Source organism: Idiotropiscis lumnitzeri, chromosome 2, assembly GCF_059441095.1.
Source record: "Idiotropiscis lumnitzeri isolate Australia: NSW breed Sydney's pygmy pipehorse chromosome 2, RoL_Ilum_1.0, whole genome shotgun sequence".
NCBI lineage: Eukaryota > Metazoa > Chordata > Actinopteri > Syngnathiformes > Syngnathidae > Idiotropiscis > Idiotropiscis lumnitzeri.
This window is the reverse complement of record NC_142392.1, coordinates 21597352-21610774: the sequence shown is the minus strand read 5'-3', so window position 1 is coordinate 21610774 and position 13423 is coordinate 21597352. Positions and strand designations below refer to the sequence as shown.

General features: G+C 48.7%; 1 protein-coding gene across 1 annotated transcript; it reads right to left on the bottom strand.

Annotated features, from left to right (window-relative positions):
* LOC148341945 (C-type mannose receptor 2-like) lies at positions 1–12011 on the bottom strand. The gene is made up of 18 exons (XM_088288004.1): positions 11970–12011; positions 11799–11908; positions 11573–11688; positions 11446–11502; positions 11211–11366; positions 11025–11110; positions 10437–10446; positions 9968–10143; positions 5766–5877; positions 5582–5698; positions 5481–5513; positions 4457–4659; positions 4275–4384; positions 4049–4164; positions 3922–3978; positions 3688–3843; positions 3496–3578; positions 1–138 (listed from the first exon to the last, which is right to left on the bottom strand). The coding sequence occupies exons 1-18, from the start codon at positions 12009–12011 to the stop codon at positions 1–3; spliced, it is 1878 nt and encodes a 625-aa protein (XP_088144130.1).
* Positions 12012–13423: the final 1412 nt, after the last annotated feature.

The following is a 13423-nucleotide window of genomic DNA, read 5'->3' as shown; positions in this document are numbered from 1 at the left end:
TCACCCCACATCGTCGGAGCCAACGCACAACCAGGTGGTGATCAGTTGAAAGATCTGTATGTCCAGAGTGTCCACATGTGGCCCCAAATCCGATGATACGTCAACAAAGTCGATCATCGAACTGCAGCCGAGGGTGTCCTGATGCCAAGTGCACACATGGACACCCTTACGATTGAAAATGGTGTTTGTAATAGACAATCCACAATGAGAACAGAAGTCCAGATGGGTTCGTCCCAATCACGCCCTTCCAGGTCTCGCTGTCATTTCCCACATTAGCATTGATGTCCCCCAGCAAAACGAGGGAGCCCCCAGGGGGAACGCTCTCCAGCACTCCTTCCAGGGACTCCAAAAATAGTGGATACTGTGAACTGTTGTTTGGTTGGGGCATAAGCACAAACAGTCAAGTCCCATCCCCCTAACCTAAGGCAGAGGGAGGCTACCCTCTCGACCACCGGGGTAAACCCCAATATACAGGCACCAAGCTAGGGGGCAATAAGTATGCCCACACCTGCTTGACATCTCTCACCATGTGGAACTCTAGAGTGAAAAAGTGTCCAACCCCTCTCAAGAGGACTGGTACAAGGGCCCCAGCTGTGTGTGGAGGGGAGGCCGACTATATCTAGTCGGAACTTCTCTGCCTCACACACCAGCTCGGGCTCCTTCCCAGCCAGAGAGGGACATAGCCCCTTGCTGCCCGCCAACAAGCCTCACCTTCGGGCCTGGCTCCAGAGTGGGACCGGTCGGCGTCCGGTCAAGGGAAAACTGAGTCCAATAATTTTATTCTTCTTAAGTGAGCCGTGCTTTGTCTGGACCCTCACCTTGGAACTGTTTTCCAATTTGCATTGAGATGTGATTTTAAAGTTTTGCTACTTACCTATAAAATATTGCACAGCCTAGCACCTTCCTATCTCGTTGACATTGTGGTACCATATGTTCCGTCCCGAAACCTTCACTCACAAAATGCTGGTCTTTTAGTGATCCCGCGAGCCAAAAAGAAGTCCGCAGGTTCTAGAGCGTTCTCTATTCGGGCACCAGTGCTTTGGAATGCACTGCCCACAGATATTAGAGGCACCACCTCAGTAGAAATGTTCAAAACACTATTAAAGATGCAGTTATACTCTTGTGCATTTAGTTGAACTATTTGTTGGCCTGTTTACTGCCGCTTCTTTTTTTCTTTTCTGTCCGCTTTCCCCCGGCTGGGGGATTAGGTGACGGTGACCCACTAGGAAGTTTAAGGCATTGACCAACTGGGCATGCACCTGTTCCACTGATGTCGTCTTCCTGCAGCCTGTCATTTGATCAATTTATTTATATATTTTCGCATCTATTCTAATTATTTGTTGGCCTGTTTACTGCCGCTTCTTCTCTTTTCTGCCCCCTCTTCGCCTGCTTGGGAATTAGGTGATGGTGACCTGCTATGAAGATTACGGCACTAACCAACCGGGGAGGGACCTGCTCTGCCGAAGTCGTCTTCATGCAGCGCCTCATCTGATTTCCTTATATTTCAGCACTTCGTTGAACTACTTGTTGGTCTGTTTACTACTTCTGTTCTTTTTTTTCTGTTCCCTATTCCCCATCTTGGGAATTAGGTGATGGTGATTCACTTGGAAGTGGCTGTTCTGAATTGACACCAACTGACCGGTACAAGATCGAAGGCTCATCCTTGGATATGCGGCCATGGAGATTACGGCCCTGGACGAGGACCCGCTCCACTGAAGACATCTTCCTGCAGCACTTCTTTTGATTGACTCTCACATTATCTCATCTACCATTGTATAGCATCATTTTATATGTCAAATGTTGCCCAGTTGGCATCCATTGCAGCCTGGTCATCCTGGAAGGGGGATTCCCCCATCTGTTGTCCCTTCTCAAGGTTTCTCACCTTTCCCTTAATGGGGTTTTGAGTTTTTCCTTGCCCTCCTGGGGGTTAAGATCAATAGCTGTCAATTGTGGTTATGTAAAGCCCTTTGAGACTGTCTGTGATTAAGGGCTATATCACATTTGATGAAAAATCTATGCGGTGACTTTTCCATGGGTGACCCTACCAGGGGCAAGAACCCCCAGACAACTTAGCTCTTAGGATCATTGGAAAACGTAAACCCCTCCAACACGGGAAGGTGACTGCTCATGGAGGGATGTTGTTTCAATCTCCTCAATATATTGGTTCTCTGTGATAGGATTTGAGAAGACCATTTACATTGTAAGTTGCAACAGTCGTCCCCTGCATACTTGGTTCTAAAACTATAATAGCTACCTAAACCATTGGTAACACCCTATTTGTGCACAATAATTCAACACCCATACACCTTTACACATCTGTGTATCTCCTTTCCAGATATTAAACATCTTCTCTCTTAATGCCAGTAATAATAAAAAAAAAAAACATTATTTGATCCTCTGCTGGCGCACCAGGTGAGGCGTATCTTCTCCGGCATCAAATTCGGGTGTTTGATGATTTGCTTCGGGTGACCTCTCTTTGGCGCTGAATTATGCAAGACTGTTACATCTGCAAAGAACACTCTCAACCTTTGGCACCGGGTATTGTTTTCCTTAAGGACTTTCTTAGCCTCAGCATATTGCCTGCATTGCTTGAATAAGTCAGGCGCATAGTCATGGTGCAGGTTTATTCTTTTCCCGTCCAGTCGGACGCCCCGTTTTTTGTCATGGTAACTTCAGCATCTCTTCTTCCATTATATAGTTAGACACTTTGGCAACAATAGACCTTGAAGAAGCGGTTCCAGCATTAATGCGTGTGAGCTCTCTATGCGCAGTTCAAATGCCTCCGGGAGCTCCAACTCTTTCCACAACATCCTTCCACATAGTCCACCATCTATGGTGAATTCTCCTCTTTTCCCTGTTTTACACCATTGATCCACATGTTCTCCCATCTGGAACGCCTGTCAGCTTGGCATCCAGTTGTCCTTTCTGAAGTCTTTCAACTCCTTCAGAATCAGGCCCAGGTCTGATCTTCCACTTGTCTCTTCTTGTGCACCCGTGTCAGTTTTTTTTTTTTATTCTTTGCTCTCGGCATTCTCGGTGCCCAATTCCTCCACTGCAACTTTAACTTACTTTTTCCAGTCATTCAAGTCGTCAAGTCGGCAAATTCACACCTGTATTTAATGTAACAAACATATTTTAGAAGCTGCCATTTCTGTGTTCGCAACACCGGAAGTCAGACAGCAAGCCGTTTTCAACACTTAAATGGTGATGTCAAGTTACTTGTTATTTGTGACAAGAATTTTCGAATTGTGACTCATGAGGTTTTTGATCAACATGCCGTGTGTTTTTTGTATGAATTACTATATATGTATATTATTTCAACAATTATATTCCGGAGAGGTACTTTTATTCTTGTAGCTTTGGCCATTTTTGTAGAAGCAGAACATTTTCTGGTAATTCTGAAAAACGTTTGCCAAATGACACTTTTGTTCTTGATTTCAACTTTTCCAGCTTTGTCAAATGACTTTTTCACACTGCCGTAAACGTTTGACTTACATAAGGTGTTCCGTCACTCCACTCATAGTTGTTGCTCTTCTTGTTCTTCTTGAGGCCGAGGTAAATATCTTGTTGCTTGTGATCTTGAGGAAAGGACAACAAGAGCTTTACTACAAGAGTGGCCAACCTTGTAGGATGTTGACAAGCACAGTGGTACGATTGCTGCCGTCGTCAGTTCGTCTTGGTGCTCACCAGCCAAGAATTTGCCCACATGCCATGAGTGGACGCTGGCCAGGTGACCGTTCCGTGCAAGACAGACCTCCTCAGCCTCCTGCCAAGTTCTCTCTGTCTCCTCGTAACCATAGCAATACTCGCCAAACAGGAAGTGGCCAGGGTCGCAGTCGGAAGCTGAGGCCACAAAGAAACATTTGTTAGGAAACCATGACGGACGCTGACGGTGGAACAAGAATTATTGCTGCAACTCACTCTGCATTGGTATGAAAACGTAACCGTCGCCTTTACACGGACGTCCATGCAGGCAGCCTGCAGGAACACGACGTGATTGCATTTATCTGCATTCAATGTCAACATGAATATGGACGTGCAGGCTTACCGCTCAGCGGTCGTTCGCACATGTATGCCAGAGAAGAAGCGCACAGGCCAGACCTCCACTTGCCAGGCTCTGTCCATCCCCCTTGGTTGACGTACGCGCAGGACTCAACGTTGGAGCTGTCGGGAGAAGTCATGAAGTGAGACAAACGAGGAATAATGGCCTTCATTTCTGATCAAACATCAGCAAAAGCTTTTTCCTAATCATGTGTGGGCTCTCATGCATTTACCTTTCGGGGTGATTTGTGGCCCACTCGTTGTATGTCGCCGTCACATGCGTGTCAGACCAAGTCCAGGCCTGGCTTCCAATTTTCAAGTGACCCCAGACCTCGTCACATTCCTGCGGAAACCGATGTCGGTTGTCAATGGAGTACCGCTACAGAGTCACCGGCCGCTTGTGCTTCGATCTCACCAGATTGGAGAGTCCCAGCCAGAAGAGGGTCTTTGCTCCCATTGCCCTCTTCACAAAGTCGTCCTCGTCCTTTGAGGTGATAGAGACCAGGTCGCCACCCTCCACGATGCAGTCGTGACGGGCCCCCAGCCAACCGTTGGTGGAGGCCATCCTCTTGTAGCAGCTGGAGCCGTGCGCCAGCCAACTATAACCACACGGGTTGGCTGTGGACACATTCGGGGGATTAGTCTTGTCTGACAAATTCGAGCAGTTTGGTGGCGCACTCGCATGTTCATGCGCTTCATGCAGTTCCACAATTGGGCATGATGTGGCGCCATCGAGGCATCACAGCAAGTCAGCCATTTTGTTAGAACGGAGGGAGCGGCTATTTTTAGGGCCACTTTGGCCACTTCTGGGCTTCCTTCCAAGACAAGAAGACGTGTCCTCCACCTTTTGTCCCACTGCCATCAAACAGAAATCTCCCTCACTTGACTTCATTACATTAGCCAGAAACATGACTTATTTTTATGTTTGGGAAAACAAGAAATAAACAGGAGCAATTCCTAGCTGACCTGCACGACTGACAATCTACACGAAGACAAAACACAATCGAGCATATGGCCTTGTAGCATGTTGGCGTTAGCGGGCCACGAGGCCTGAAACCTCCGTCAGGCCCAACATCAGCATGAAAGGCCTCCTCCATCCAGCTATGAACAAATTCGCACATGTGCTACATGTGCACTGTGTAGCCAAGGCAGATCGCACATGTGTGTTAGCATGCGCGTGTCATCGGAATGAGTTGCTGTGTTAGCCTAGCCACCCCACTGAAAGAAAATGCGACTCCGCCCCTGACAGTAACTCAACTAACCAATTATTTTGCGAGATATATTTAAGACATTTGAAAATGAAGATGGAAACAAAATGAAATTAGTCCAAATGTGCTTTTTTGAGAGACGAAAAAAATTTGAGACTTAGTTTATGTGCCACCCTCAGTCATGTCATTTTTGTCTCGCCTCTTTTCAAGTCACAATACAAAGAGACTTACCGTCAGGAGACAAAAGAAGTGCTTGCTTCTTTCCTGCAAGTTGAAAACAAACGAGGACGTCAACACGTGACGCGGATCAGTGGGGCATCATCACATCTTACCTTGTGCTTGTCTCTTGCAGATATAGCCTTTGTTGTTCTCGCACTTGTCGGCTTTCCAGTAGCCGCTGTCAGTGAGTAAGGAAAGACAGGGTCCAGCAGAGTTGGCATCGGGGGAACCTGGAAGGAGACGGCAGATCCTAAGCGCGCCTCCGGTTCTCCAAATGTAGCCAGTTTTGAGACCGACCTGCGGGCAAGTGGACGAAGCTGAACGAAGATCCGTCAGCCCACTTGCTGCCGTCTTCAGCGATGGAGCGATTGGCGCCCAACCACACAGAAGTACCGCTGACCGACAGAGGCTTGAATAGAGCTTTGGTCAAAGGAAAACATGCGTCAAGAGTTGGAGCCATTTCAGAAGTGTCAGGGTTAGGGCAGGGTTGCCAAGATGTTTTAGCATGTGAGGCACACACAGCAGGTCCAGCTGTGGAGCCTCACAGAGTGAAAAATTGCACAGGACAATAGAAAGAATTTTCTTGAATTGTTCTCTGGTTCTATCAAATATAATGAAGTCGTCTTGCATTCCAAGATGGCGGCGCGCATGGACGCAGCGGCTAACAGCTCCCCCTCACAGTGCTCCTTTTTACTTTTTATTAGTGTTTGCTTGCTCTTATTGGCATCAACTGAGGCACAACATCGATATACCCGCCAGGACATCGTGAACATTGGATATCGATGCGAAATAACCATCACAGAGGAATTTTGCTATGATCGCAAAATTCCGAACGAACTGGCGAGGCTGCCCGGCTCACCATGGCTGGTCATCGGGGCCGGGAGGCGGCGCAGGCGACGCAGAGAGAGGAAGCAGAAGCGAGGCTGCAGGTCCGGTGTCTTGCAACGGCTGCGACGGCAGCCCCATAGGCAACCACTACCGAGTCTGCACCTCACCAACGCCAGATCCGTGGTCCACAAAATCGACGACCTGGGATTACAAATCCTGGGAAACCGCTATGTGCGCGATAGCAGTGTGATCGTCGTCACGGAAACCTGGCTGCACGCAGACGTCCCCGACGCTAGCATCCAGCTGGCCGGGCGCTCGCTACATCGCGCGGATCGGACGAGGGACACCGGTAAGAGGAGGGGCGGGGGGCTCTGTGTTTACGTGCATGAGAACTGGTGCGGCGATAGCACGATCGTCGAGAAGCACTCTTCCCCCGACATCGAGTTCATGTCCGTTAAATGCCGGCCTTATTTTCTCCCGAGGGAGCTAACGGTAGTGATTGTCACAGCTGTTTACATCCCTCCCGACGCTAGCACTAGCACGGCGCTCTCGCTACTCGCGTGCGTCATCAATAAACATCAGCGGGCCCACCCTGATGGCGTTCACGTAGTAGCGGGAGACTTTAATAAGGCCAATTTAAAGACTGTACTCCCAGAGTTTCACCAGCATGTCAAGTGCCCAACGAGGGGAGACAACACTCTCGACCATGTGTACTCGAACATCAAGCACGCATACAGAGCCCTCCCACTCGCCCCTCTCGGCCAGTCAGACCACCTGTCCTTGCAGCTCGCACCTGCGTACACCCCTCTCAAGCGCAGATTCAGGCCTACCACAAAGACTGTGAAAACCTGGCGTGACGACGCCATGAGTGAATTACAGGACTGCTTTCATGACACAAACTGGGACCTCTTTGATCATCAGGACCTTGATGTCTACACGCATTGTGTACTGGACTACATCAAGTTCTGCATGGAAACTGTGTCCCAACATAAGACTATACGGACCTTCCCAAATGCGAAGCCCTGGATGTCCAGCAGGGTTCGCTCTCTCCTCAAGGCCCGTGACGCTGCCTTCAGGTCAGGCGACAAAGCCCAGTACAGGGTGGCTCGTGCTGACCTGAGCAAAGGCATCAAGCTAGCCAAGGCAACCTACAAGGGGAGGCTGGAGGCCCACCTTGCCAGTAACAGGCCACGGGAGGTGTGGCAGGGTCTACGGAGCATCACCAACTTCCGTGGCAGCAGCACGACCTCTGTAGACCCGAGTGCATCGCTGGCAGAGGAGCTTAACTGCTTCTTCGCTCGCTTTGACTCGCCCCAACCGTCACACCCCCGCACTTCAAGCTCCAACTCCCCCCCACTCATCGTAGAGGAACACGATGTGAGGCGCGCGCTCCTGGCGGTCAACCCCAGGAAAGCTACTGGACCCGACGGAATACCAGGCAAGGTCCTCAGAGCATGTGCCCACCAACTGTCACATGTTTTCTGCAGGATCTTCAACCGCTCCCTGGCTCAGGCAGTCATCCCCTCCTGCTTGAAAACTTCCACCATTATTCCTGTCCCCAAAAAGTCACCAGCCGTCCACCTGAATGACTACCGTCCTGTTGCTCTCACACCAGTCATTATGAAGTGCTTCGAGAGGCTGGTTCTCCGGCACATCAGGGACTGCCTTCCTCCCACTCTGGACCCCTACCAGTTTGCATACCGGGCTAACAGATCCACTGAGGACGCCATCGACACTGCTCTGCATGTTGTGCTGGGCCACCTGGAACGACAGCAGAGCTATGCAAGGATGCTCTTTGTGGACTACAGCTCGGCATTCAACACGATCATCCCAGACATCCTCGTCGCCAAACTGGACACTCTCGGCCTCCCTGCCCTCACACGCATCTGGATTAAGGACTTTCTGACCAACAGACCCCAGACTGTGTTGCTCGGCCCCTACACGTCCTCCACCCTCATGCTGAGCACCGGTTCCCCCCAAGGATGCGTGCTGAGCCCTCTCCTGTACGCCCTCTACACCTACGACTGCAGCCCGGCCCACGGCAACAACACCATCGTCAAGTTTGCTGACGACACGACAGTGGTCGGTCTGATCTCGGAAGGTGACGAGACAGCCTACAGAGAGGAGGTAAAGAGACTGACAACTTGGTGCAAGGACAACAGACTGCACCTTAACTCTGCTAAAACAAAGGAGATTGTCGTCGACTTCAGGAGGAACAAGACGCTGCCGCCCCCCCTCTGCATCGAAGGCGTGTGTGTGGAGAGGGTCCACACGTTCAAGTTCCTGGGAGTACAGATCTCCGATGACCTTTCTTGGAGTCACAACACCACAGCAGTGGTAAAGAAGGTCCGCCAACGTCTGCACTTCCTGAGAGTCCTCAGGAAATTCAACCTGGACAGGAAGCTGCTGCTGGCCTTCTACCACTCGTCCATCGAGAGCCTGCTGACGTACTGTGTCTCCACCTGGTACAGCGGCTGCACTGAGGCGGACAGAGTGAGGCTCCAGAGGACAGTCAAAACAGCGCAAAGGATTATTGGCTGCCCTCTCCCCCCACTGTCGGACATCTACACCGCCCGGTGCCTCAGAAGGGCTCTCAACATCGTCAATGACAATACCCACCCAAACTCACACCTGTTCGACCTGTTGCCCTCTGGCAGGCGCTACAGATGCATCAAATCAAGGACCAATAGACTGAGAAACAGTTTCTTTCCGAGAGCCATCTCCTTACTGAACTCTCACACACACACGAGACCACCCTAACCTCGCAAAACAGCATTGTGATGTGTTTCTATATGCCCTATTCAGTACTGAATTCCATTGCACTGTCTTCTTTATTTATCTAATTTATATATTTGTCTGTATTATTGTTGTATTGCACTGGAGAGGGGAGCCCTCTAATCTCGTTGCACACTTGAGTACAATGACAATAAAGGGATTTCTATTTCTATTTCTATTTCTATTTCTATGAAAATAGAATGAGAATCTTGTGTGATGTTTATCTTGAATTCATACTGTGAAATTTGCTGCAATAATAACATAAAAAAAGCCTTTTCCCGACATTTGTTGATGGAAAAAGCATCTAGACAACGCATTCACTTTCTGGTTGGGTCCTTGCTTTCCAAAGCAAAAGCATAACCCAAAAACTTACAAGGAACTGATTACGAGTTTAAGAGAAAGGCTACTGCCCAATTGGGAGCTGCACACAACTCTCACCGCACTGTCTTAAATTGGGAGCTGCACACAACTCTCACCGCACTGTCTTAATTGGGGGTGCACATATAAGTTGCCCCGTAGCCGGACATGAGTCCTCTCGTAATTTTTACTACAGCAAATTTGTAGAATGTTGCTTCTCTGGAGACTCAGCAGTGGAGAAAAAACTTTGTCCTGAAAATGACTTTCCAATCACCATGCCAATTTTAGCTTTCATCATCATAAATATCTAATGCAACATATTTTTCTCTTTCCAAATTGTTCCCTAGTGTAATCAATTTGTTAAAAAAAAAAAAAAAGAACAAAGTGGGTGTGTTTGCCTTGGACAGGGAAAAGAAGCCGGTAAGCATAATTAACAAAAAATTTAACTTGCAATAATTAACGACACGACCACTATGTGAATCATGCAGAAGATCTTTCCATAATTTACGATGGAATTGATCATTTTTGACGGAGATGACTATCTTACCATGTACGACGCTCTGCTCGTGTGAGTCGGTGATGCTGAGCAGGTTCCCTCCGAGGCGTTGGCAGTCGTCTTGGGCCTGCATCCAGGTCTTGGTGGACTTGTGGTTGATCAGGTAACAGAAGTCACCGTAGGGGCTGTCCAGCCACAAGCCGCATTTGTCAGTCCAGCCTGCAAGCGAGACGGCGCTTAAGATCAAAGTCGCACGTGTGACAGGTGACCACATGTTGACCTCAGTGTGCGACGCCCACCTGGCAGAGGTTGAGGTTCTTGGCGCTTGGCTGCAGGGATTTTAGTGGGAACAAATATGAGAGAGCGCACGACAAGATTAAGTGTAAAGTGAGCACTCAGGACTTTTGGACCTTTTTGGCAGAGGGAACGCCTTTTCTCAGTGCAACTCTCTGCAACGAATTGTCCAGTATTTAATAATGTTGTACAATCTGCAGTAGAGATGCTTCACCAACTGTGGTAGTCCTGCGGACGACATTGTGGACGTGAATGAAGCGTGTTTCAGTCGGTCTGGTCAGCTTCCCGCGTTTACTTAACGAGCACTCAAATGATAAAGTCAATTTCTTGCCTTTTTTCACTCTTCTCGTTTGTCAGTTGTCAAAGAACAACATAGTACATAGCAAAATGGCAACTTTTAAAACGATGACCACTCTCCTGAATTTGACACTTTATTCACTGAAATTAGCAAATTCCCTCCTGAAGACATAAGACTTTTTTCCGACTATTTCACTTTTACTGCGGCTGGCAACCATCAGGGTGTACCCCGCTCACTGCCTGAAGATAGCTCAGATAGGCTCCAGCATCCCCCGCTATACTTGTGAGAAATAGTGGTACAGATAATGGATGGATGGATTTCACTTTTATTCTATTGGACTGATTGTCTTGGTTTTTTTTTAATATTCTTTATTATTTCAAGAAAATTCTAAATTCTACCTTCAAATGGAGTATTTTCAAGTTGTCATGTATATTCTTTTTCTGCTTATTCAACAATACTTTTCCAGCTCTTGCCAAATGACTTTTTCACACTGGCGAAAACCACTTACGAAAGGTGTTTTGTCACTCCACTCATAGTTGCGGTTCAGGTTGTTCTTCTTGAGGCCAATCCAAAGCAAGTAAACCCCGCCGTCACCTTGAGGAAAGGACAACAAGAGCTTTCGGACAAGCGCAGCCAACCTTGTTGGATGTTGACAAGCACTGTGGGACGATCGTTAGTTTGTCTTGGTGCTCACCATGAAACCATTGGCCGTCTTTTTGGGAGTGGACGCTGGCCAGGTGGCCTCCTTCAGCAACACAGAACTCCTCAGCTTCATGCCAAGTTCTCTCTGTCTCCTCGTAACCATAGCAATACTCGCCATACAGGAAGTGGCCAGGGTCGCAGTCGGAAGCTGAAGCCCCAAAATAAACACTTGTTAGTAAACCATGACGGACGGCGATGGTGGAACAAGAATTGTTGCTGCAACTCACTCTCCATTGGTATGAAAACGTAACCGTCGCCTTTCCACGGCCGTCCATGCGGGCAGCCTGCAGGAACACAATGTGATTGCATTTATCAGCATTCAACGTCAACATGACGACAGACGTGTAGGCTTACCACTCAGCGGCCGTTCGCACATGTACGCCAGAGAAGAAGCGCACAGGCCACACCTCCACTTGCCAGGCTCTGTCCATCCCCCTTGGTTGACGTACGCGCAGGACTCTACGTTGGAGCTGTCGGGAGAAGTCATGAAGTGAGACAAACGAGGAATAATGGCCCTCATTTCTGATCAAACATCAGCAAAAGCTTTTTCCTCATCATGTGTGGGCTCTCATGCATTTACCTTTTGGGGTCATTTGGGGCCCAGTTTGTATAGGTCGCTGCCACATTTGTGTTGGACCACTTCCAGGCCTGGCTTCCATTTTTCAAGTGACACCAGACCTCGTCGCATTCCTGCAGAAACCTCACAGGAGTACCGCTGCAGAGTCACCGGCCGCTTGTGCTTCGATCTCACCATATTAGAGAGTCCCAACCAGAAGTGGGTCTTCTGGCCCATTGTCTTCATTACAAAGTCTTCATTTTCTTTCGTGGTGATAGAGACCAGGTCGCCGCCCTCCAGGACGCAGTCGTGACGGGCCCCCAGCCAACCGTTGGTGGCAGCTCACTTCTTGTAACAGCTGGAGCCGTACAGCAGCCATCCATCACCACACGAGTTGGCTGAGGACACATTCGGGGGATTAGTCTCGTCTGACAGATTCCTGCAGCTTGGTGGCGCACTCGCATGTTCTTGCACTGTTGTCTTGTATAACAGATGCAGATGAAGCATTTCAGTTTGCCTTTGAACTCTTTACTCACATAATTTACACTCAGTGTCTAGTCAGTCCTTGGCTACATTCTACAACTTGCCTGGCCAACCCGCGACTCCTGAGCTTCATGGGGCTCTTTGGCTAGTTTCATGCGGCTCTTCAGGAGCTTTCACATGACATGCGTCAAAAATGCTTGGTGCACGCTGCCTTTCATTCCCCCTTCAGCTAGATGACACGCTGAGGAGGTAAGCCTGTTCGAGTGACGTCCAACGCTCGACGAGAGAATCTCTGGCGCAATGTTTGCGTTGGAAACAATTTCCATTAAGTTGGCTCTCAAAATGGCAGGGAAAAATGCAGTTAAACAAAAATATGAAGAAGAACACAGGATGTATTTGACAGAGTGGGAGAGTTTAATTTTTTTGTTGAACGTAATGGCAACCCGGTGTAACGGCAACCCGGTGTAACAATCATAGACCCTCGCCAGCTGAACACCTTTACAATTAAAGGATTTTATAAGCTTGACTACAAGTGACATGTATTCAGTTTAATGCAATAAAGATATATACTGATTGGGCTTTAAATCAATGCATGAGAAAAGGTCAGACCAGGCTGTGTGAAATGCATGGGTGGCAGATGTTTTGTGCAGGATGAGCCGCACGTCGGAGAACTGAGTGTGCAGACGCGAAGGGTCCCGGACTTCGATCAAGGCTGTTGTTGTGTGAGATGGTCACACGGTCGACCGTGAGAGCAGAATAACAGATCCAGTGGTTCATCGGCAGTGGAGCGCACAAACAACTGCCATGGCGTGCACCGTGGGAAGAGCCGACACGTCACCTTGCGGGCAGAAGACGTCCACGAAGAGAAAGCTAAAGTTAACTGCAGATGACACATAGCCAATAGGGGAAGAGTAGGAATTCTTGGCTTTGTTTGCTGAAATGTACAAATGATCCTGGGCAACTGAGGGGGGTGCGTTGTTTTTTCCTGTTGGTTGCTGTAACCGGGCCTCTCAGACTTTGTATTAGATCTCCTGTTAAGAATAAATCCACTCCCGTGTGAAGTTGCCGGCATCCTGGTCATCTTTCTCTCAAAACGAGCGCGCATAATTGTTGGATGAATGGAGGTTGTGTTTGGTTAACCATTAATGGAGTCAGATAATTAATTC

Bases quoted from the DNA above. Each gene is read 5' to 3' on its own strand.
- LOC148341945 (XM_088288004.1), bottom strand. From the start codon at position 12,011: ATGGGCCAGAAGACCCACTTCTGGTTGGGACTCTCTAATATG. The intron at 4,385-4,456 runs GTGAGATCGAAG...CGGTTTCCGCAG, and splicing joins GGCTGGGACTCTCCAATCTG to GAATGTGACGAGGTCTGGGG. The intron at 139-3,495 runs GTAAGTCAAACG...ACTTGGCATCAG, and splicing joins GGAGTGACGGAACACCTTAT to GACACCCTCGGCTGCAGTTC.